Raw genomic sequence first — 25,092 nt, 5'->3', positions numbered from 1 at the left:
TGCGTCTACATGCAGTACATGAATGACACTTTTACCTAACGTGAATTTGGATGCCTTTATCCCAAATGCAAGCTAAGCAAAAGCTGCCTAATTCACGAAATCAGCAATGGGTCATATCTAATTCATGAAATGGCAGTGCTTGATAAAATTTGCATCTCCAAAGATTAGGAGTTCGAGTTCATTTTGAATGCGAGTCTTTAAACGTATTTATAGTCTGCCTACTTTAAAACAGTGAAACACAAACATTGCTTGAGTTTGCTGATATCATTGAAGTGAATAGGCCTGTTATGATTCTAAACACTTAACTGGAAGTGTAAGGACTATTTTATTTGATGGAATTTACTGCAAGTGCGATTAAGATCAAGATGCATGCTGATGAAAAGCCAAATTGGCTTGCTTGGTTTGTGAACATAGCTAAAATATTTGTAACTAGTGTTTTCAAGCCCGTTAAAATAACAGGCGCTAGTAGGGAGAGTTCCTCCCCCCCGCCGCACTGCCTCCTGCCCTTGCCCCTCCCCCCCGCCGCACTGCCTCCTGCCCTTGCCCCTCCCCCCCGCCGCACTGCCTCCTGCCCTTGCCCCTCCCCCCCGCCGCACTGCCTCCTGCCCTTGCCCCTCCCCCCCGCCGCACTGCCTCCTGCCCTTGCCCCTCCCCCCCGCCGCACTGCCTCCTGCCCTTGCCCCTCCCCCCCGCCGCACTGCCTCCTGCCCTTGCCCCTCCCCCCCGCCGCACTGCCTCCTGCCCTTGCCCCTCCCCCCCGCCGCACTGCCTCCTGCCCTTGCCCCTCCCCCCCGCCGCACTGCCTCCTGCCCTTGCCCCTCCCCCCCGCCGCACTGCCTCCTGCCCTTGCCCCTCCCCCCCGCCGCACTGCCTCCTGCCCTTGCCCCTCCCCCCCGCCGCACTGCCTCTTGCCCTTGCCTCTCCCTCCTGCCCCTCCCCTCTGCATTTTTTTCCTTACCGGCCCTCCTCTCCTCCTCCCGGGCGTCAAACAGTTAAGTGATCAGTTTCGGAAGCAGCGGCGAAGCAGCAGCAGGAGGCAGCGACTGGTTCCTTTGCCTGCCGTGGCCACTGCCGCCGCTCGTCCATTGTTGCGGCCGGCTGCCGGACAGCCACCGCTCCCCCAACATTAAACCTTTCCCCAGACCCTCCTGTTTGCAAACATCCTTTTGAGAGGGGGGGTGGGGGTGGGAGGGGCCTGGGCCAGTCCTCCTGACCTCCCAGTACAACCCACTGTGCGCTTGCTGCTTAGGGAGGGATGTCACAAACAAAGACGGCTCTGCGCTAAGTATTGGGGCCCGCTCCGCGCATGCCCAGAACGGCTGAGAAAGACACGGGCAGGGACACGGGATTACAACCAAGCTCTTTATTATAGAGGATATGGCAATGGCCATCTTATACTTTGGGCTGAAAAGAAATCTTAAATGGTTTCGAAAAGTCAATTTGTCATGTTTAGCTGACTATTCTGTCTCATGCATTCTATTTATAAAACTGACATTAACACAGTGTGAATTTCATAGTTCTCAATTTTGCTTTCTTCTGCTCTGAAATTATTCCATGATGTGGGGAAGGGAATGAGTAATGTAGGGTTTAAATAGTTCTAGTTTTAGGCACCATAAACTTGAACAGTTTTCCCAATGGTAGAGAGAGTTTAGAACTTTGAGGCAAATTATTAACTGCCTTTAACCTTCCAGTGTCTCCTGTAAATGTAAACAGGTTTAACAGAACTGTGACTTAGAGGTCTATTGTAATCTAGAGCTAAGTTACATTTGCGTTTCACTTTGGTGTTCAAATGAATATGTGAACCACCGCTGTGCTGAGGTGACCTTTTGCGGGGGGGGGAGTACAAAATCCTCCTTGCCTTGGAGACTGATTGATTTGGTGCATGCTCAGTAGCATAGTGTGGTCTGCTCTATGTTGTACAGGCACTGCCTTTTCCTCCAATTACAGCAATTCGCACCATCTCCTGCCTTGAGACTTGGGAGTTCCTGGGTTCTAGGCAAACTGTGATGGTGCTCCATGCCCTAAAAGCATTCTCCATACATAGGAAGTAATTACCACCTGCCCTTAGACTTTGAGCTGCTGGGACTGGGCCCTGTGCAAATGGCAGCAGGCATGCTCCCCAAGAGCAAGTGCCGTTCTCCAGAAAGCAGTAGAAATTGAGCACATGTATGAGCTTCAGTAGTAGCATTAGTCCTCCCTAAAGCATTTTATGGTTGAGAAGATGACAGTGAAGCCTCAACAGAGGTGGTGGTTCTCTAGCTGCTGATCTATACTAGATGTGGGCATCATTCTTGCAAGCAGCAGATGGAAGGCCGAAGTCCAGCCCAGCCACTTCATACTGTAGGTGGGGGTTCACGTGACTCAGTGCCCTTCCACAGGAATAAAATTCCCTCATGTACTAGCACACTGGATAGAAGGCTAGACTAAGCACTTCCCCTGAAGTAGTCAGTCATTTGAGCCCTCATCTGCAGTTGGAAACTTACAGGCATAGGTTTATCTCCTTGTGTGCTGGTTGGGAACTAAGCCAGAGTTGTTCAGTAATGGAACACTGTTCTGAGCTGGAAATTCCGTACTCTGTCTCCTCTCTTTTTGCCTTTTCAGCGCAAGTCCCGTAAGAAAATGTGTATCCTCGTCATTGTACTTGTTGTAGGAGCAACCATCCTCGGCCTAATCATATGGGGAGCAACAAAAACATCATGATGTGCTAAATTATGCAGGAGGATTTCCATGATCATGTCTCAGAATGAAACTGTTCAGTAAATGAATTATCCATCTTTATCACTTCTGCTTTTCTACAAAATGCATTTTTAATTGGAGATGGGTCTTTTTTTTTTTTTTTAAGCTTGCCTAGTAAGATTAATCCAAATGTATTGTGGCATTGGATGCAGCAATGTAAGCTTGCCAGTACTTAAACCAAGAGAAGGCAACTTCCTATCTGGTACCTGCCACTTGGTTGCTTTCTCTCTTACCTCAAGGCCAGGTCATGTTGGTGATTGGGTTCAAGGCTCACATACCATGTGTAGTGATAAAGTGGGCCAAACTTTCACCTTAGGTTATTGAGCTTCACCCCTTGAAGGCCTCACAAGGGGACTTGGAAAGCAACATGCAAGCGATATATTGTCAAACTCCAATTTCATTGGCCAACTTAACGCATGCCTTTATAGAGGAAACTTAATTTACTAAACTAATCATTAATAACTTTCAAAGATTCACTCCCTGACTTTCTAGTCTGAATCAAATTTCATTGTTTCTCATCCTTGAGATGCCATTTATTCTTAAACTTGTAGAAGGGTCTGTTCATACCACTCCTGTGAGCCATTCAAATCTTGATAGGTTGCTTGAGGCTGAAGTCTTGTTCTGTCTTTCTGAAACTTTTGGATTATTTGCAATTTCTCCTTTGCTTAAAAAGTATCTTTTTCATATTTTGATATAAACCTGATACTGGATATCAGCAAACCTGGCAAAGCCATTCTAATAAATGGTTAATAATGTAGACTGTGTATGTTTATGCTCACTTTACAATGAGACTTTTGAGACAGTTAAAATTAGCTAAAATTTGCACACTAATTTATGCACTTGTCTGATGTTTAAAATTTAAAGTATGGCAAAACCAATATGTACAGTTGCAGACATGGCTCTGCAGAGCTCTCTGATCTGAATTTCTGAATAATATACACATGCCTGACTGTAAATCTGTTTAGTAATTCTTGTCTCTGGTGCAAGTAGGCAATGCAGCTGGAGGCCTGTGATTGGGTTGAATTGCAGACCTAGGTACCTTTTTATGTCTTCCCATGTGGGGCAGAGAGCTCTGGTGCAGACCATTTGGGTTGGGGGTCACACTGGAAAATAGCATTGGGCGAAAAGTTAAGCTGCCTTTACCCTAAAAACACACACAACAAAAACCCATCCATATCACAGATCTCTGGCTGCCTTGTTTAGTTTGGCCCTCAAATTCTTGTATATAGTGGTGGTCAGTGAAATATTCAAATTTTAATATTACTTTCATTCTAGTGAGCCCTAGCTAGCGTAAACGGCAATCCTAACTTCTGTTTCCTGAAAGAGATTAATCCTTTTTTCCTGGATATGCTAAATATTGCAAGTTCTGATCAATTACATTCAGTGGCCTACATTAGGCTTGTGCAAGTTAATAAAGTCAGAAAAGGGTGTCGGAAATCCCAGCCCTCACCACAAGGAGGCAACATAACACAGGGTAACTGCCCCTGGTGGTGTGGTGGCGGCTCTTTAATTGTGGGGGGAGGCTGGGTGACTGAAGAGAATCACAAGAGCGTCCATGGGCGGGAGAGGAGAGATGCAGGGCAGCCTAGGGAAGCATGCGGGGTGATTGGGAGGAAGCGTGGGATGGCTGGGTGCTGTCGTCGTCTGAGCAACACTACAGTATCCAGCCATCCCATGCCTCCACCTGCCCCACATGCTTTCCCAGGCTGCCTTGCATCACTCCACACCCACCTTTGGATGCTCCCAAGATTCTGTTCAGCTGCCCCTGTGCCAGTGTTGGGTCGGCAGTTAAACAGTGGCCACCACTGCTATATTAGCAGGGGCAATTGCCCAGCGTTCTGTTGCCGCCTCATGGTGGGGGTTGGGATTTCTGACATCCTTTATTGACTTGCACAGGCCTAGCCTACATTCTGTGCCGCCAGCCATGCACCCAAGAGGGAGATTTACTTTCTGACTCTGCTACACTCAGCAGTGTGGGATGTTCCTGACAATGGCAGGGGAGGCTCAGTCCATCCTAAGCATGCTGCCAGATAGTGTCCATGGTGTTAGCTGATCACTAGGGAGCATCTATGTGCTGGTGAGTGCAGTGGAGCCAAGCAAGCCCGCATCCTGCTTGGCTGCAGGCTGGCTGTGCCGAATGTTAGCCAGCTTAATTATCTCAAGGTTTTTAAGATCAGTTTTTGTGCCATCTTGTAGTAACATATTGGAAGAGTAATACAAAGCTATTTGCCAAGCTAATCAGTTTTGTTTTTAATAATGATTGAACTAATTAAAAATTACTGTATAAATCTTACTTCTGTCTTACACATTTTTGTACAGCAGTTGGATAGAGAAGCAGCATTTACGTGATACACTCCGAGACTTGTGATTTTGGGGGTGGGGAACTAAAAGTGTCTACAAGCTGAACTTTGCACCATTTAAATAAAGGCAGTTTCAAAAGCAAACATTTCTTGAATTGACCTTTGCTGTGTGTGTCTTGTTTTTTATATCTTATTGATGGGATTAAAATTTAGCTTTTTTTGCAAGGGATTGTTCTCGACCTGAAACATAATTGGGGAGAAAAACACACACAGAGTGAAAGTCTGTATCCTGGGCCCTTGGAGCATGAAAACTCAGCTGCTTCCACACTTGTTTCAGTGGTGATGAGACGCTGCCAGGTACTCACATCCATGGCCAAAACCTTCTTATATTATTATTTTATTTCACTTCTCAACAACTAAGTTCACAAAGCTGTTTACATAACAAAAGGAATGAGAATGGTTCCCTGTCCTATTAAAAAAAATACAAGACACTAGTGACAGCCACTGGTTCTTTTTGTCCCTGTTAAATATGAGAGCCATGACTTGAAAAGGTGCCTCTCTGTCCAGTTGTCAGGAATTTCTGTGTCTTCTCTTCAAGCAGAAGTCTTGGTGGTACATACATTCTGCCCACAGCACATCCTTGAATCTTCTAACTTCTGCAAGGTCCGTGAGTCAGGAAGGATATGGGCCATGTCAAAGGATTCTAACATTTTCAGGTGCCCTTAAGAGAGAATTTACCTTTTCAGCTACTCTGTTGAAGCCCTTATGGATACCTAGAATAGGGAACATCTTTGTCCTTGACATTATAGCTCCTGGGCACCTTTTCTGCTACCAAACTTCAAGTAACAGGCAATGTCATGGTTAAGTCAGAGCTATAGTGCAATTTGAGAGAAGCATGTAATGAACACAACCAAATTAGGCCTAAAAAGCATGGAATGTTTTGTGAGAGTGGCGATGCCTATCTTCAGTGGTGCACACAATTTAGGAAGCCTTGGTAGTCAGTAAATATTTGTGGCACAAGGATTCCCAGTCTCCCCAACAAGGGAAGGGCATGAATGCTCTTTGTCTGACCCCTATTCTGTGCCTTGAACATGCTGGAGCTAGCTTCTGCTTTGCAACACTTCCAATGTGCTAAAAGCATTTCCAGAGGGCAGTGCAATATAGAACACCAGCACTCGTCCCAAGGTTTTATCTCACGAAGGATGGTGTGGGGAGCAGGTCACGACCACAGGTACAACATGATACAAGCCTGCTGTAAACTATGGGGCTACCCTTGAAAACAACCTGGAAGCTCTAGCTGATCAAGAATGTGACATCACATCTCTTATTGTGCTAACAGCAAAGACAGGGTGTGCATGAATTATTTCATTCAACCACAAATCAAATAGCAAAAGTATTGATTTGTCAAACCAACTGGCCATAGTGGGATGGTTCTATAAATCTAATTGGAAATTCATGAATCTTCAAAAGGTAATGGGGAACTTGAATCACCCCATTGTTCCCCATGGCTAAGTCCTAGGGACACCAAAGTGGGTGGGTATTAGGGCATGGCCCTACCTACCTACTACCCAACCCGCAAAACAATTGGAAGATCAGGCAATTTTAAATAATTTTTTGAATACTATCTGGGTTAGTAGGTCAATGACTAACCTACTGACCCAGATAACATTCAAAAATTCATTAAAAATAACTTCATATAAAGCAATAAATGCATCATATAAAATTTCCCTCTAATTCCAAAAGCCTTGCTTTTGAGTATGTTTGCTCCTCTGGCTCCTAATGTAGCCTTGCTTGTGTCTAGACCAGGGTTCATTTGTTGTTCATACTTGCAAATTTGATTTTAAGTAATTAAGTAAACATCACCTTATGGTTGCTAGCCACACAATTGGATGGACAATCCACCTGAATCCAAATCTGATTTCGTATATATCCCAAGGACAAGCATAAAAACTGTTATTCCCAAGAGAAATAGGGATGGAGAGTAGGGGGATACTGTTGATGGAACTGCCCTGGGGTGTTTGGGCTTTGTGTTGGAATTAGCTCTTAAAGGGGGGTCAGCTCCATGTCAGTTTGAATTTGTGCAAATGTTGGGTGAGATTATCAGGAGTTTTGATGCTGGGTGTTATCAGTATGCTGATGACACCCAAATCTACTTCTTTTCATCTTCATCATCAAGAAATGATATTCATTCCCTAAATGCCTGCCTACAGGCAGTAATGGGCTGGATGAGGGATATACTGAAACTGAATCCAAGCAAGACAGAGGTGCTCATTGTGAGGGCTCAGGATCTGAGGGATGAGTTAGAACTTCCTATGCTGGATGGGGTTACGCTGCCCTGGAAGGAGCAGGTACGCAGCTCGGGAGTGCTCCTGGACCCAAATGTCACCCTGGTATCTCAGATAGAGGCTATGGCCAGGAGTGCTTTCTATCAGCTTCAGCTGATTCAACAGCTGTGTCCATTCCTTGACGAGGATGATCTCAAAACAGTGGTGCATCAGCTGGTAATCTCTTGGCTTGACTATTGCAATGTGCTCTACGTGGGGCCACCTTTGTACATAGTTTGAAAACTTCAGTTAGTTCAAAATGCAGCAGCCAGATTGGTCTCTGGGGCAACCCAGAGAGACCATATTATGCCTGTCTTAAAACAGTTAAACTGGCTGCTGATATGTTTCCAAGCAAAATAAAATGCTGGTTATTGCTTTTAAGCCGGAATGCACTTCCTGCAGAAATCCATAATCTGAATTCATTATTGGCCTTCATGAGAGCCCTTAAGACTTATCTGTTTGGCCTGGCCTTCCAGGATTTTAAAACTGTTTTAAATGTTTTAATTGTTAATTGGTTTTATATAGGTTTTGTAGTTTTTGATTTTAACTGTTATTGATTTTAATTGTTTTTATGTTAATGTAAACTGCAATGTAAATAAAAACATTAAAATTGTTTTTATTTTAATGTAAGCCATTTTGGAGAGGGTGATATAGAAATTAAATAATAAATGTTTGGACTCAAGAAATGACTGGAGTGAAACAAGATTTAAGTTTCAAAATTAAAAGATATTTTTTGTAGGAGGGGGTAAATAAAAGAGAGAAATATGTGGTTAAAGCAATATTACTATCAAAAATAGATTTAACTGCAACGAGGTGTTAGAGTCCTAATTGTGTAAGTTCCCAGGCGGTCAAGAGACAGAGGCTTGTGAGAGAGATATGGAGATAGCTTCAGGGGCGTAGCAAGGTTGTACTGGGCCCAGAGACAAGATTTTAAAATGGCCCCCCCTCACTGAAGCTCAGGTCATGAAGTAAAGAAATCTTAAATGAGGCTGAATAGTAACAAAAAGCATAGTAACAGTTTATATCTATATCTATATCTATATATCTCCAATATAAAACCAATTAACAATTAATCATCTATCTATCTATCTATGCCACAACAGAACATCATCCTAAATTATTTTTAAAAGGTTTTGTAAATTGTGGATGATTTAGTCATTTAGTGGTACTAAAGACATGCTGTTCTGGGAGCTCCAGGTCTTAACACTCCAGATCTTACTTAACACTCCAGGTCTTAACATCAGTTTTGGAGGATGAATACAACTGAAGGAAGCCCAGGCAGGTATGCGGCTGGGGGAGTCAGTCATGTGACTTGCCTCGGGGGGGGGGCAAGGCACTGAGTCTCCAGACAACGGTCTCCCCTTGCCCTATTATAGTTACACCCCTGGATAGCTTAGATCTATGAAGGGGATAGAGTGGGCCCATTTGCAGGGCAAATGTTCACTTCACCTGATCTAGATGACGGGACCTCAGGAATTTGGGGCGGGCTGCAGAATTTCATTCCTCTGAAACAGCGTGATTGGAAGCAGGAGGATTACAGGGATTAATAGAAGGAGAGGTGCCCACGAGGAGGATACTTCGATGGGGCTAGCTTCCTGTGGCAGCTAGGCAAGCTGGATGGATTGGTAAGAGGACTGACCTGGGAAGTGGCACGAAGAACTGGACACCCCTGGTTGATGGCAGGTGCGCAGCAGATTAACCAACCTGCTGGTGACTCCAAAGTGTGTGGTGTGAATGGGATCCAATGAGCGAGGGTAGGAGCACGCAATGGAGTTCCAAGCAGCACATACGAAAGAGCACACTGAATGATAGAATTGAGGATTCTTATATCCGGCTTGGGTCCAGGTTATCTTAGAGAGCGCCTTCTTTTGCATGATCCCCACTGCACGTTATGGTCATCTGAGGAGGTCCGTCTCCAGTTACCACCGGTTCGTTTGGTGGCGACTCAGAGGTGGGCCTTCTCTGTAGCTGCTCCTGGGCTGTGAAATGCACTCCCAGCAGAAATCCGCAATCTGAATTCTTTATTGACCTTCAAGAGAGCCCTTAAAACCTATCTGTTTGGCCTGGCCTTCCAGGGTTTTTAATCAGTTTTAATTGTTTTAATGTTTTAACCTGGTTTTCAGGGTTTTAATTGTTCTGATTGTTTAATTGTTTTTTAAGATGTTTTAATTGTTAATTGGTGTTTCTATTTATATATTGGTTTTAATTGGTTTCTGTTTTAATTGTAAACCGCCCTAAGCCATTTCGGAAGGGTGGTATAAAAATCAAATAAATAAATACATAAATATCCCAAAACGTGACTTGGGGGCAAAATCCTCTTGCCCTTTCCGTCTGATTAGAAGTGCCAGGATGGACCTGCACAGAATGCATTGTTGCTGATTGCTCTTCCTGGGTGTAACAATGTGTGAATCACCGCTGCATGCTAAGGCTTTTGTCATGAAAAATAGAGTGTATAGGCACAAGGAAGGGAATCTGCATAAATGGAAAAGTCCAGTCATCTAATCTGTAGTTTTGATGGGTGCATCGCTTGGGTTCTTTGCTTACCCAACCTCTTTGTGTGGGAAGGTGTTACCTTCGGATATTTATCTATCTCTTCCCGCTGAGCCAATTAGCACATTAGCTCACTGCTATCTTTTGTGTAAGGAGGGCAAAAGCCAGGTTAGTTCATCATGAGTGCAGGATGGCCTTGGCAGCAAATTAACTCACTTTGACTGCTGGGGTCTACTTAGTTAGGGAGGGCATGCATCTACTCCCCATTCCAACTTGCTTGTTTAGGAGCCAAATCTAGGGGTGACTAGCCCTTTACCACTAAGTGAACTGTCCCTAGGTGTTTAAATGGAGGGCCTGTGATTGCTGTGAGGCTCCTGATCATATACAGAGTGTGATCTCCAAGCCTGGAGACTTGAACATAAACAGGGAGGCTTCTGGGAGCCTGACAAAAAAAGCTCTGCTGGTAACAATACTTTCTTAGCACATACAACTTGGCAATACACCAGTTTTTTCTTCAGTTGTGGCACAGCCAGAGAAAGGGGACAGAGAGGCCCCATAATTATGTGCAAGGAACAAACTCGGAAACTCACATAAATGAGGTTTTAGGTTACAAATTCAAATTCATCCATTCTCACGTTCATACAATGAGCAATTTCCACTTCTGTGTTAGGGAACATTCATCTTAATAGTGAATCCTTCACTTGTTTACTAGGGATGTGCACAAATCAAAAATTGTTGTTTGTTTCACATTCGAATCAAAACCTGCTGTTTTGATTTGAACATGTATGTAATTAGCTTGAAACTAGGTCAATTTGATTCAGACCTGATTAGAGTCTAACTGAATCTGAATCGATTTGTCCTGTGCTGTGGGGTGGGGGGCTCATTTCAGCCCATTAAAACAAAGAAAGAGGTGCCGGGGTGCCCCCAAATGATCTTGAATGTGCAGAGCCCGCAGCGGGGAGTGTGTGTGTGGCAATCTGACCGCCATCCCCCTTTGACATGAAGAGGCATGGAGGTGCCTTGAAGAGCTGGCAGTGGCCAGGGTGGGAATGCAACAGCAACCTGACCACACGGCACCCGCCACCCCCCTGTAGCCATCAGCCGCCTATTTGAAGAAGAAGAGGTGCAGAGACGCCTTTGAACTGCTCCTGGTGGGAGCAGTTAGATGACAGAGCTGGCAGCAGCGGAGAGACAGCGACCGGATCCACCACACCTCCTCACAGCTGGCCTGGCTGGCTGCTCACAACAAACTGACACCAGACTGCCTGCATCTACGCCTTTAAATGGCCTTTGAGCAGGCACAGGGGTGCCATTTAAAGGGATAGGCCGGTGTTCTTTTAGCTACAACACGTGTGTGTGTGTGTGTGTCCCACCTATCCAGTACATTACTGTCTTGTGGCAGCAAGCATAACTTGTCCCCTCAATCTAAGCAGGATCCACCCTGGCTGCATATGAAAGGGAGACTAGAAGTGTGAGCGCTGTAAGATATTCCCCTTAGGGGATGGGAGCTGCTCTGGAAAGAGCATCTAGGCTCCAAGTTCCTTCTCTGGCTTCTCCAAGATAGGGCTGAGAGAGATCCCTGCCTGCAACCTTGAAGAAGCTACTGCCAGTCTGTGTAGACAATACTGAGCGAGATGGGCCTATGGTCTGACTTGGTATATGGCCGCTTCCTATGTTCCTACTGCTTGAGGCAGCTCACAACATTTATAAAATACTTACAATATACAATTGAACTAATAAAACTAACCAATTTAAACAAGTTAAAAATCCAAGCTAAAACCACAACAATTTCAAATTCAATTCTTTAAAAAAACTAAAAACTAAGAATTATAGATTTTTTGCACAAGAACACCAGGCTATCCCCTTGAATCACCTCCCCCTGCTGCGGGCTCTGAAATTTTGGGGTGCCTTGGCACCTCTTTGTTTTTTATTTTAAGGCTGAAATGTGGGTCTCCTCCCCTCCCTCCCCCCTTGCCCCAGAGTCGAATCAATTTGGGAATATTTGCCTCAAATCTTTTAGGGGTGATTTGATTCAAAGTCAAAACACTAGGAACAGCCCATTTCAAGTGGAAACATTTCAAGATCAAAACATGTTGCATATCCCTATTGTTTACAATTGACTGGCCAATTTGTAGTAACTGGTTCTTGACATCAAAGATTTTAGCCAAACTACAACTACAACGTATATTTATATACCACTTTTCAAAGAAAGTTCCCAAAGCAGTTTAAATAGATATAAATAAATAAAATGGCCCCCTGTCCCCAAAGGGCTGGCTCACAATCTAAAAAAGAAACATAAGAAACACCAGCAACAGCCACTGGAGGGATGCTGTGCTGGGGATGGATAGGGCCAGTGGTTCTTCCCCTGATAAATAAAGAGAATTGCCACATTTTAAAAGGTGCCTCTTTGGTCAGTCAGCATGGAATCATAATTCTCTTCCTTTTAAAATGAAATAGTTCTCTTCCTCTCTAATATTCCCTTTCTGTCTGATTTGTTCTGACCCTATAGGACTCTACCAAATGTTCTTGTCGCCTGAATTGAAAATATTTCATTTGCCAAAAAGCTGGTAGTTCCATACTTGCATATTTCTGAGCTACTTATATTGTATTGATTAACAGAAGGACATATACAGCATAATGGCAATCAATGTTCCCTGCTGCACATGTGGAAAAATGACCGGCACTGACCTAAAGAAGCATGCATTTCATACAGCTTTTTCACTGACCTATGCAGTTCAAGGAGAACTCTTGTCAGTATGATACATAGCAACATGAACTGGAGGTTTAAGTCTCCTGGTATTGTCATTATTATGCCTTCCCATGGGTAACTGTCTGCACACGTTTCATCCATTGCAAACATAATGTCCTCATTCTTTGTGTTTTTATGTGAGTCTTCCCTCATAATATTATATGGGAAGGAAAAAGGAATGAAAATTGGTTAGGGAATGTGGCTCTTCATATGTTGCGTCCTCAGGAGCTTTATGTCTGAGCAGGGTAGGTAGGTCCTGAGCAGGGATTTCCACCTAAGTCCAACACTAGCCACTTCAGCACATTAAAATGTGGCAACCAATAGACTTACATTTTCTTCTGTCCTATATCTTCCTATTACATTCCTAGCACTACATAACTTTCAATGGCGTGGCTTTAATTGCTTCTCCTAAATTATTCCTCAGTCTTTTCCTCTCCTTTGCATGTACATGCTGCGAGGATATCAGAATTAGCTCTCATCCCTACACTGTTTTGACTTCAGTTTCAATGCCAGCTTCATTAACAGGTGAGACTTGTTTTGACTAGTTTAGAGTTTATGTTATACATATTTTAGGTTTAAAGGATTTCTTCAAAGTGCCTTTTTAATTCCAGTACAGTAAAAGGTAAACCTTGCATATGGCAGTTAAGTTCCTTAAGAGAAATTTGCACCAATTCACTTTAGATATTTTTAAAAACATATAAAACACCTGACCTTTCATGCTGGAATAAGTGGTTAGATATATCACTGAATCAGAAGCATTTTGTGTAAACAAATGTTAAGGATTGAGGTGCTTCACACGATGAGTGTGAAGCACCAGATGGGGGATTGTGCAGGGAGAGCAGGCTTAGTCCGCTCTCCCCGCACACAAGCAGTTGCTTGTTGATGGACAGCCACATTGGCTGCCCAGACGACCAGCTGCTCCAATCGAGCGCTCCCTCTCCCAGCCGCAGCTCCATATGGAACTCCACGGAACGGGGAGCACCGCCATGTGCTCCCCCCGGCCCCTGAACCCCTGAAAGGCACCATGCGAGTGCACGGTGCCTTCCTGGGGTCCCTCCTTCCTTCTGAGTGTGCCGCAGCTGACACACGATCCAATGAATGAGTTTAATGGAACACTCACTTCCTTAGGGATAGGGGTTTTTAGGTGGGCTACCCGCTAGAGAAACACTGGGCTTGCCCACAAGCCCACTGGTTCTCACAATTGCTCAAAACCAGGCTGGTTTTGAGCAATCGTTTGAATAGCTTCATTGACTGGAAAATATTTAACGTGTAGTATTGAAGTTTGAGCAATGTGTAAAGTTGATCTAGGTAGAGAACATCCTCATTAATTTCCATTAATAAATAGTTTGATGCTTGCTTGGATATACTTTCAAGAGACAGAATTAAGGTACAGGCAGCCTTAGTTACCCACAGTCATAGCACTCGCAGTTTTGCGTATCCATGACTGGGTCACAGGGACTCCGTTTATTTGTGGAGCGGAAACAGGGTTATTTTTGCCTATCTGAGATTCTTAAGTGGCCAGAAATGATTTCTGATGTCATTTCCTGCTGCCATTTTTTAAAATGCTGATCCATTTTGTGGCCATTTTCTGTTAAAAAGAACCCTTAAAAAGGAACAAAAATTTGAGGATTTGTAAGTTGCTGGAAAGCAAGGTACTGTGATTATTTCTGCTCCCTCTTGCTTTTTCTTGTGATTTTCAGTACATTTCAGTGTGCTTGGGAACCTAATCCTCCCACTCCCCGTAGGGTTAAGGTTTCTTTATCCACAGTTTCATTATCCGTGGAAATGGGGAGGAACGGAATTTCTGTGAATAACGAAGGACACTTGTACTAATAGTATGATCTCTTAAAACCAGTAGAAAACACTTTGCCTTTGCACATAACAGCAAGCTCCCATTCCCCCCTGCCTTGCTCCCAGACAATGCCGATCTGCAGTCTGAGAGACTGCATGGGGAGATGAACTGACTGAGCGGGCTTCCTCCTTTGTATGAAGGAAAGCTGCAGCACCCAATCTGCAGCAGAGAAGGAGAGGGGGAGGAGCTTCCTACCCTCAACTTCAGTTTCACACAGTGGCAGTACTTCGGACAACACAGTGCAACTTTCTAACCGCCGTTTTCTAACTTTCTAGCCCCTGCTAACTGTGCAAAGAGGCACCTTTTAAATGTGGCGATTCTCTTTATTTAGCAGGGGGAGAGTAACTGGCCCTATCCATCCCCAGCACAGTACTTCCAGTGACTGTTGCTGATGTCTATCTTGTGTTTCCTGTTAGACTATGAGCGCTTTGGGTACAGAGATCCGTCTTTGTTTGCTTGCTTGTTATTTCTCTGTGTAAACCGCTTTGGAAACGTGTGTTGAAAAGTGGTATATAAATATTTGTTGTTGTTTCTGACCAGAGGTTTTGGCAGTAAAACTCAAGTGGAACCAAAGGTTCCAATTCAGGTTTTTTGACAGAACCGTGGGTTCCCACATTTGGATGGCCACAAACCTGAAACTCTGGCATGGCTGGCTCCAGTATGGCATGACGTCCGAAGGAGGTAATAAGATTTTAAAAAAACACCACCTAGATACATGGTGCCCTAAAAAAAATTAGCCACTATCCATGTTTGTTCGTGAGAAGTACACATGCAGCTAGCTCAACTTTTAGGCAAATTGCTAAAACAAAAAAGGACTGAATATTGGCTTTTCTGTCTTTTGTAATGGGAACTGCTGGAGCAAAAGTCTCTGCACACAGCTTCCTTGGATCATGGCTGAGGTGGAGTAAAGACCAAATTTTTAAAAAGCCTGGGCTGCTCCTTCTATAGTGCGTTGTCTGTTGCAATGTGTGATCTGACCCAAAAGTATTATACGTTAAAGTTAAACAAAGAATATTAACACCAGTCAACAAAAAAAATGTCGAGTTAGCCGGACAAACGCTGAAGTAAGTGTGGATTGAACTTGAAGTAGGTCAGCAACAGAATACACTTCCTAGAGGAAACTGCGGGATCTTCTTTCTTATAGGTTTTCAGGGTACTATGATTAAAGTGCCATTTGCTACGGATATCTTGGCACTGGTTAGACAATGTCTTTTGTTGGGGCAAATGGTTGCTCTAGATGTCTGACTCCAATTCTGAGTACTGGTAACCTAATCAGAATATGTGAATGCAGCTCTGCCCTGCCCCTCCTCTACACGCACACCCCAATTTTACATCCTACTTCCTTTCTGGGAAGTGGGGCCTTCCTGTTAACCTTCAGTTATGAGCTACTTCTGTAACTCCTATGCTCCACCACTTCTTCTAACCTGAGCTTCCATTTTTGCCTGAACCAGTCGTTTTCCAAAGATATAAAAGGTCTTATGCTGAGGTTGCTAGGCAACTGTGGGCCGCAGCACAAGGGGTGCATTCTTTGGGCATCTAGCAAAAAGATGGTTGGGCAGGGTCTTAGGACAAATGTTCCATTTATATAAAGGGTGGGAACTGCCTGGAAGCTGTTTGATAGGGTAGAAACATGTTTATAGGTTCTCTGTGATCAATATATATTTCTTTCTGGAATGGAGTTGAAACAATACTGCCAGTGTTTCTGTGGGCTCTTACATTTGGTCCCTATCCAAACATTTTAGGACCAAACTAGACTTCACACAGCAGACACATGGAACAGGCTCCACATATTTTGGTGCTTTATTTTTAATGAAATAAAACTGTAGAAGGGTGTGTGTTGCAGCTGGGAGTAGAGAAATAGCAGTGGGTGAGACTGCTTAGCCCTTTCCCCTCCAGCTGTTTTTCCACTCAGATTAGATCCCCTTCCCCAGTAGCTGGCTGCAACCTCCCGTAGCTGCTTTTCATGAACTAAAGCTGGTGGGAGGCTGTTACATAAATCTCCCATGTATGTCTACCTTGGCCCTTAGTGCATCCAAATATGTGCCGTGCAGCTTACTTTCAGGAACTTCCTGAGGGCACAAAAAGATCTTTTAAAAGTCTAATGTTAATAGCTGCCTGTGATCAACGCTGTTGAAAAACAGGAGACCCTCCTTCCCTCCAGGCTGTGAACAAAACTTTTCCACTCATCAGTTCAAAGAATGAGGACCAGACTAGATGTGATATTGCTAAATTCATGCTCTCCACACCATGAGATTACTGGGAATGCAGGGAGAAGGCAAAAATAAATGCTTACAGGGGAGGGTTGATGAGTGGGATGGAGAGATGCTTAAAAATAAGCTTCTGGAACCCCAAAAGGGGAAAAGGAGACAAATAGGTGAGGGAAGAATTAATTCTGCACCCTAACCCTTGCAGAGCTGTTTCTCAGTGTAAATAATAGTGTTGCGACTCAGGTACATGCAGTGTAATGTGCGGTTAGTCCAGAATGTCATGGAGCCATCTGGACTCCAGAGCATCGGATTATTTATGGGCTGAACTTGGTGGGATGTGGGGGCAGGAAATAGGGTGCATTTCCCATCTAAAGAAAGAAACTATTCATCCTCCCATTTGGGGAAACACAGAGTTGCCCTGAGATCATTAAATGGGGTGCTGGGTGCAGTGATGATGGCCACCAATAAATGTATTTGTTTGTATATGTCAAATAACTTCAATGTTTATGGAGCCATATGTAGTTGAGTGGCCCTCCTATTTGCAGATACAGGCAGCAGCTGCTAAGTGGCCTGTGTTTCTGAGCACCTTTCCAGATGGGTGACATCTCAGCTGTGAATCGATCAGCTAGAAAACCATTGCTGGAGGGAGGAGCCCCTTTCTGTTGGAATGGCTTTTTACTGTAGTTCAAACAGTAAGCCTGTGTTCCCAGTAAACAGCAATTCTTGGTCCCAAACTAACAAAACTATCCAAGGTCACATGCTATGGGTGCAAAGGATGTATTAGTGTCATGGGTGCCTCTGAAGTGCAGTACCAAGAAAGACCCACTTTTACCTATCCTTGTCATTTTCAGAATCCATCAATGAAATCCCATTTATTTTGTCATCTTCCTTCCTGCCCCCTTTCCCCGCTAGAACTTGCAGCTTTCCAGGACTAGAGCACATATCTGGTGCCAGAAAATATAACAGGGTAACACCTCTCCTGCAGTCATTGCACTGGTTGCCTATTCACTTCTGAGTTTTTAAGGTCCTGGTTTTGACCTTCAAAGCCTTGCAGGGTTTGGTGCCTGTCTACCTACAGACCCGCCTCTCCCAACCAGTTACATCCCGTCTGGTCAAATCTTCTCAGATGGCCCTTCTGTCGGTCCCTGATTTCAGAGAGGTTTGGGTTGCTAGGACCCATGAAAGGGCCTTTTTGGTTGCTGCCCCACTTCTCTGGAACTCCCTTGCCCTTCATATTCATTTAGCTCCTTCCTTATTGATTTTAAAATCTCTGTTGTTTCTTTTTCACCAGGCTTTTGCCCTGTAGTTTCCCTATGTGGTTTTTTTCCTTTTTTGTTAGTTACTTTAGTTTTTAATTTAGAATGTAATTTTAATGCTGTCTTGCTTTGCATGTTTTTGTACACCGCCCAGAGTCTTCGGAGTGGGCGGTATATAAAATGTTTCTAATAAATAAATAAATAATAAATAAATAAATATCTGTAAGAAAAAGGCTAAAGGCTTTTTCCTAAGGCATGAAAATCCTTCAGGTGGGACATGTGCTTCCAAAAAGACCCTTTGTCTTCAAACAACCTAAGAGAAACTATATATTCTTCTGTCCACCTAGACTCGTGTTTATATATTTCTGTTTTAAGTTAAAGCTGACATACTTGCATGTACCCAAGTGTAAGAGCTGAAATATGTCAGCTGTGTATAGGAGAGCTGAGAAAGGAAAGTTTCCGGGATCTTGCATTTCTTATTCCAATGAACACCTGAGAGAGCTGAGAAAGAACCTTCCCCTTGGGGTTGTGTTTAAAACATTTGTTTCCACAATCATATCAAAAAAGGGAAATGTTTTGCTTAAAAAATGAAGTGTCTTTGAAAGGATTTTAAGTTTTGAGATGAAAGAAGCGCAACAGAGCCTGGAAGTTTGAACCAAACTCTGGTTTAGAAAGCATTCCACAGCATTTTAAAGGAGTTGTCTTGACATAAGGAGAATATCTGCTGGGGGGTTGTGTGTGTATTTTTAAAGATGGTCATGGTTGATATACACAAAAAATTTAAAGCAATAGTCATGACAGCAATCAACTTCGTAGTCGGTTACCTCTCTATGACCTTTCTGTCCTCTCACAATTTAAACCTAGGGTGGGGGAGCAATGTCTCTGAAGGACTCAGATTTAATTGCCTCTCCAAAGAAGGATTAGAGCTTGTTTCTGTCTTGTAATTTTAGCTCTTATACATCCATCCACTCCCATACTGACTTCTGCATAGATGCTTTCTTTATCTGCTAAGCGGTTGTTTGGGGAGGGGAGGAAGTTACAAATGTTTTGCAGGGCTTGGCCAAAGACAAATGGAATGGAGACAACCATTTATCATTAAGATTTGGGAAAATCAAAGCTCATGTGCTCACTCTTTTGATTGTATTATGAATCTGCAAGTCATTATTTAATTTTATCTGGAAAATGTCTGTCACAAAATGTGTGCCTGAATTTGAAAATATTTGGAAGCTGTAAATCCATACAGTTGAAGAGAATATCAATGGTCTATTTTTGTTACTTACTCTCAGGAGAAAAAATAGTATTTGATTGCGTTTGATTTTTTACATTTAATACCTTACATCATGCACATCTGGTTATTTAAACAGATTTGCCAGTGTTGTTCTATTATCATCATCAACTAACCACTGTTTTTAATAAATTTATTTGGTGTTAAATTTCAACATGGGAGCATATTAAAATGTGACTTCATTACATTTGAGTAGACAAGACACACTGCCACAGGGGCAGTGCTCCATGGAATACTGAATATTATCTCAGATATTTATTCCCCAATGTGATATTTTCGCCTGCTATGGCCCTCGGGTCATGAGACAAAGGACAGTTTAAGAATGCAATAAATAAATCAATTAAGGTGAGTCTGCCTTGTATGATCTTGAGCTCAGTCTGCTGCCAATGGATAGGCATTTTCAAGAATTTTCACCTGATAATCCCACATATGTGAAATCCTGTGTGTACGCCTATATTTCCTTCCAAGCCTCATGGAGGAATACTGGGGGGACCTCCTAGGCATAAGAACAGCATCATACTTTTAAAATTTTATTTTATTTATTATTTATTTAGCATATTTATATACCACCATAACTCACGTCTCGGGGCAGTTTACAATAGAACACAGATTAAAACAAAAATTAAAACAATTTAAAAACAATGGCAAATTCTATAAGTCTAATTAAAAGCCTGGATGGATAAATGTGCCTTAGCAGCCCTTTAAAAAGCTGTCAGAGATGGGAAGGCTCTTATTTTGGCAGGGAGAGCATTCCAAGGCCTCGGGGTGGTAATGGAGAAGGTCTGTCCCTGAGTAGCCACCAGACAAGTTGGTGGCAACTGCTGACAGACCTCCCCGGATGATCTCAATAGGTAGCAGAACGCAAAAGGCATTCTCTTGAAGTTTCATAGTATGAAGTTTCATAGTTTCATTGTATGAAGTGATTAAAATAAAAGTTTATTTATATTGTCCTATGCTGCCTCCACTAAGTTCTGCCTTCAGTATCACACTTTTCAAAATCTCCCATCCCTCTATGACTCTTTTTCCCCATTAGTATTTGTAGCCATGGGATCCTACCTAGTTTTTCTCTGAGTTCATTGAAGCCACCTTTCCTGAAATCCAGGTACACATCTGAGTTTCTGACATTTTCCCGCCCTCTGATTTCATTAATTCTAATACTGTATGGTCACTTTCCCCAGGGTTCCCTCTACTTTCACTTAATCAACCAATTCTTCCTTGTTGGTAAAGACTACGTTCCAGGGTAGCAGACCACCTTGTCCCTTCTTTCAACTTCTGAAAGTGTTGTTGTCATCAAGGAATCTCAAAAACATATCGGACCTCAGAGTTAGCAGAGTTAGACTTCTAGCAGATGTCAGGATAGTTGAAGTCCCCCATTACTACCCACACTTGTTTGTTTGTTTTTAATTTGGTAATTTGCCTAAGGACAACATCATCCATGTCTTTCTCTTGGCCAGGTGGTCTTTATTAAACTATACTATAAATATATCAAATGCTATCATTTTTATTTTTCTCTTTTATTTTTACTCAGACAATTTTGACTGGGCTTCAGTGCTCAGATTCATGGACTTCTGTGCAGGTGTGTACATTCTTTCCATATAATGCAACTCCCCCTCCCTTTCTGTCAGATCTATTAAGCATCTAATACTCTTCAAGTACTGTATTCTAGTCATGAGTCTCATCCTACCGAATTAATTTGATACCTATCAGATCATATTTGACTACCTCTGCTAGGATTTCAAATTCCTCCTGTTTGTTTCCCTAACTCTGTGCATTAGTGTATAGAGATGGGAGAATCTAAGTGGGTATCAGCTTCTTCTGGCTTTCTTACACCCCTCCACCATTTTGCTTCCACCTTTGGTACCTGTCCTTCCCCCCCCCACCCCCAGTACTTGGTCTTATACTTGGTACTGGGCTTTTGTCTCCCTTTCCCAACAGGTTTAATTTAAAGTATTTCTAATGTGGTTTGTGAGGCTCCTACTGAATAGCATGGGCATAACTACTATTGGGCAAGGGGAGACATTTGTCTTGGGGCCTGCTGCCTTGAGGGGCCCCCAGAGGCAAGTCACATGATCATTGTCCCAGCTCCCCATCTATCTAGCTCATGATATCTTAGCATCTATCTAGCTAAGCAGCATAAATACTGTTACCTCTAGTGTTTCTAGTGTGTTCTAGGCATTAAAAGTAGCACAAATATATAGTATTCAATATATATCACTATATATTGTGAAGTGTGCGTGTGTGTATTCAATGAAATGTATTTCCAGGCAGCATACTTATTTTGAAATATCAGACTTAAATCCTTGTATTAGTTGGTTCTGCTGTTATTTACACCTTGTAACTAGCTGGGATAGTTAGCAGAGACATTGGGCCAGGAGAAAGAGAGGAAAGTAGTGGGGGGGGGGATTTTAAAATCTCATCTCAGGACCCACTCCAACCTTGCTACGCCCCTGCTGAATAGGTTCTTCCCAGTCATCATGAGCTAGACCCCATCTGTTTCCAGGAGCCCTTCATATAGGTAGCATACAGTGTGGTCTTTCTCAACAAGCTTTCTCAACAACATCATCTTCAAAGCCAGCTGTTTACTTGAAGGATGCTGTGTTCTCTTCCTGCATCTTGACCTTCTATGGGAAGGATAAATGAAAACCTAGTTTGTTCCCCCAGCTCCTTTACTTTCCTACCCAGTGCCTTGTAGTCCTCCTAGAACCATTTCAAGTTTCTTCTCAAAATATCATTTGTTTCATATGGGTCAGCAGGAAAAGGTCAGTGGTTTTGATGGGTCTCAGCAACCTCTCCAACACATTCTGAATGCACACACAAGGAAAACTCCCTCAATAATGTGTTAAATCTACACACATTTGTCTTCATGCATCTCAGTGGAATTTCACCCACCTCTACTGCCACCACCACAACCACACATTTCCTACTTATGAAGGCAGTAATTGGGTTCCTCCCAGTCATGGGAGACTGCATGTTCAGCCTGGAATGGTAATTCTTGTCCAGGTGGCAACAGTCACCCTCCATAGCAGAGCCTCATACTGGTTGCTCAGGACCAGTGGCACTGAATGTACATTATTATTAGGAATGTCTTCCAAATCTTCTGATCTTATATGTCACCTTTCATGTGCTTACCTCTTCCAGTGGGATTGCTTGCTTCATCTTCTATGGAGAACTTCTCCAGGAGAAGCTCCTGGAGAGCTTCTGTCCAATAATTTCTCATTTTCCTTGAAGAGTTTTAGGCTAGAAAGGCATGCCTTAAGCCCTTCCACCTTCTCTTTCATCAAGTCTCAACAGTACTTCCCTTGCTGTCCATGTTGCTCAAAGCTTCTGAGTGCTTGGTCCGCTTTCCGTGCACACTTCCCCCCTAAACTCTCACACAAATTTCCTTTATTCCTGTAGGCAATCTCCTGGTCATGAGCTTCCAGACCTCTGTGTGTCTCCTCAAAAAGAGCTGCCCTAAACTAAACCTCACCTACTAAAGAATGTGACTCCAACATGTTTGTGACTCCACTAGTTTTGATTATCCAGGAGCCCCCTTTTCTTAAATTTCACTGTATTTTTAAAATTAGTATTGGTGGCAGGGCCTTATGTAAATTATCTCCTGTTTCTTCCGAATAGTTTCGTTCTGTCATATACTCAGTTACTCCCCACCGCCACCCCTGCCTTCCAGGACTACACATCGATTACCTGGTGATTCCAAGCTCTGGTTACCTTCCATCCACACATTTAGAGGCCACTACTCATTCCATGAAATAGCAGAACCATTGTGTCAAAACAGCAACAATAGTTCTAAATCCCTTCAACAGAGGGTTGGGCATCTTTTGAGGAGCTTCCTGTTTGGACAGAGTGATATTTGCAAGTTCCTTAAATGAAAAGTCACTTTGATGAATAACATAACAGAATCAATGAGTTTTAAAAGCTTGGGAAAAGGTTTATCACTTACTTTAAAAAAGATCTGCCTGTGACACCTCTTATTTTGGGTGAAATCCAGGGGCGTAACTATAATAGGGCAAAGGGAGACAGTTGTCTGGGGGCCCACTGCCTTGGGGGGCCCCCAGAGGCAAGTCACATGACTGACTCCCCCAGCCACACACCCGCCCGTGCTTCTTTCAGTTGTAGTCAACCTCCGAAACGGATGTGAGTGTTAAGACCTGGAGTTACCAGAACAGCATGTCTTTCTCTAGTACCATTAAATGACTTGCATCGTCCACAATTTACAAAACCTTTTACGAAATAATTTAGGATGATGTTCTGTTGTGGCACATAGGTGTGTGTGTGTGTGTGTGAGAGAGAGAGAGAGAGAGTAAGTATACACACACACACAATTTTACTATGCTTTTTGTTACCACTATTCAGCCTCATTTAAGATTACTTTACTTCATGAGCTGAGCTTCAGTGAAGGGGGCCCCCATTTTAAAATCTTGTCTCTGGGCCCACTCCAACCTTGCTACGCCCCTGGTGAAATCCTAATTCCAAAATTCAGCAGAATCTTGAGGGTGTTAACATTTTGTTTTGAGGACAAGACTAGCACTATCTGTAACAATAAGGTTCAAATTTTAAAGAAGATGGTCACATCTGTTGGATATGTTAAAGTGGATATGCCTTCTAAATCATAAGATGGGTCACCTATATGCAGTTCCATGAACTGTAACTTTGCTAATCACCCATACTTCCTCCCTTCCTGCCTCCCATGCATACAAGTGATCACAAAAATGTTATTTGTGTTTTATGAAGTAAGAAAATATGCCATAGGCCCTCTTCTTGGAGCTTTGGAATCATTGTCTTCAGCTGAAACAGACTAGAGCTCAGCATAATGTTGAAATATCCCGGAAAATTGTATATGGCAGAATAATTACATGTTTGTCTTTATAATCTGTCAGCAAGACAGCATCTGTCAGTGCTGTCTCCAGGCTGCAGTATTTATGCAGCTGTCTTCTAAGCACTGCACATTTTTATTAACAGTCATAGCATAAAAAAAAAAAAGAAAACAGGTTTCTTGTGATGAACCTATATGGTATAAATATCATAGGATGTATAAGATCCTTTCACTTTGAGATGATTTAAAGCACAAATACTCCACAGTATGGTTATGCTTCTTAAGCTACTAAATCTGATGTCCCTGAAACCTTTGGGGCTTAAGGCTTTTATTAATTCCTTTTCCTGGAGTGGTAGGAATTGCATTTGTCTCTGTATGTTTGACGGGAATTGTGTCTAATGCCCATTCTGGTGTATGAATAAGCATAAGAAAGTTTACACAGAGATAAACACTACTGTATGTCCAACAAGTCATGTGGATTTTGTAAGTAAAAACAGAATCACTCTCTTCATTAAAAAAAAAAAAATTCTGAATGTCAGTATAACTGTGTGATGGCCACATTCTTAATGGGTAACATCTAACATAACCTTACAGTTTAACACTTTTATGGTTGCACAGCAGCTCATCAACCTTCAGCTTTCTGGCATCCCCGGAGAGCATTTTAATGCTTTCCGAGAGCAGTTTGCAACCCTGGGCTTCAGTCCAATAAAGTATTTAAGCAGGTGCTTAAGTGTTCTTCTGCAAGAAACCCTTGGCTATTGATTCCCCCCGTCCCTGTGATTGCAGCTCCCTCTGTAGCTTTTTATCAGCAGCTAAGTTTAAACCTAGTGAAACCTCTGTGATTTTGAATCTGATCTTCTCTTGTACATATAATGATCAGCTTGACCCACAAGGACAGTTCTCATGATTCTTAGACATATACTGTGATCTTCTCTTGTACATATAATGATCAGCTTGACCCACAACACAAGGACAGTTCTCATGATTCTTAGACATATACTGTGATCTTCTCTTGTACATATAATGATCAGCTTGACCCACAACACAAGGACAGTTCTCATGATTCTTAGACATATACTG

General features: G+C 42.9%; 1 protein-coding gene across 2 annotated transcripts in view; it reads left to right on the top strand.

The window, feature by feature from the left end:
- STX7 (syntaxin 7) overlaps positions 1-5,195 on the top strand; it is a 30,864-nt gene extending 25,669 nt beyond the window's left edge. For both annotated transcript variants that reach the window (XM_053287613.1, XM_053287624.1), the window contains exon 10: positions 2,602-5,195. In XM_053287613.1, coding sequence (XP_053143588.1) covers positions 2,602-2,700 — 99 coding nt within the window. In that variant the 3' untranslated portion in view covers positions 2,701-5,195. The remainder of the gene's footprint in view (positions 1-2,601) is intronic.
- Positions 5,196-25,092: the final 19,897 nt, after the last annotated feature.

This window comes from Hemicordylus capensis, chromosome 1 (genome assembly GCF_027244095.1).
Source record: "Hemicordylus capensis ecotype Gifberg chromosome 1, rHemCap1.1.pri, whole genome shotgun sequence".
NCBI classification, from domain to species: Eukaryota; Metazoa; Chordata; class Lepidosauria; order Squamata; family Cordylidae; genus Hemicordylus; species Hemicordylus capensis.
Note: the sequence above shows the minus strand (reverse complement) of the source record. Positions and strands in the feature narration are given on the sequence as shown.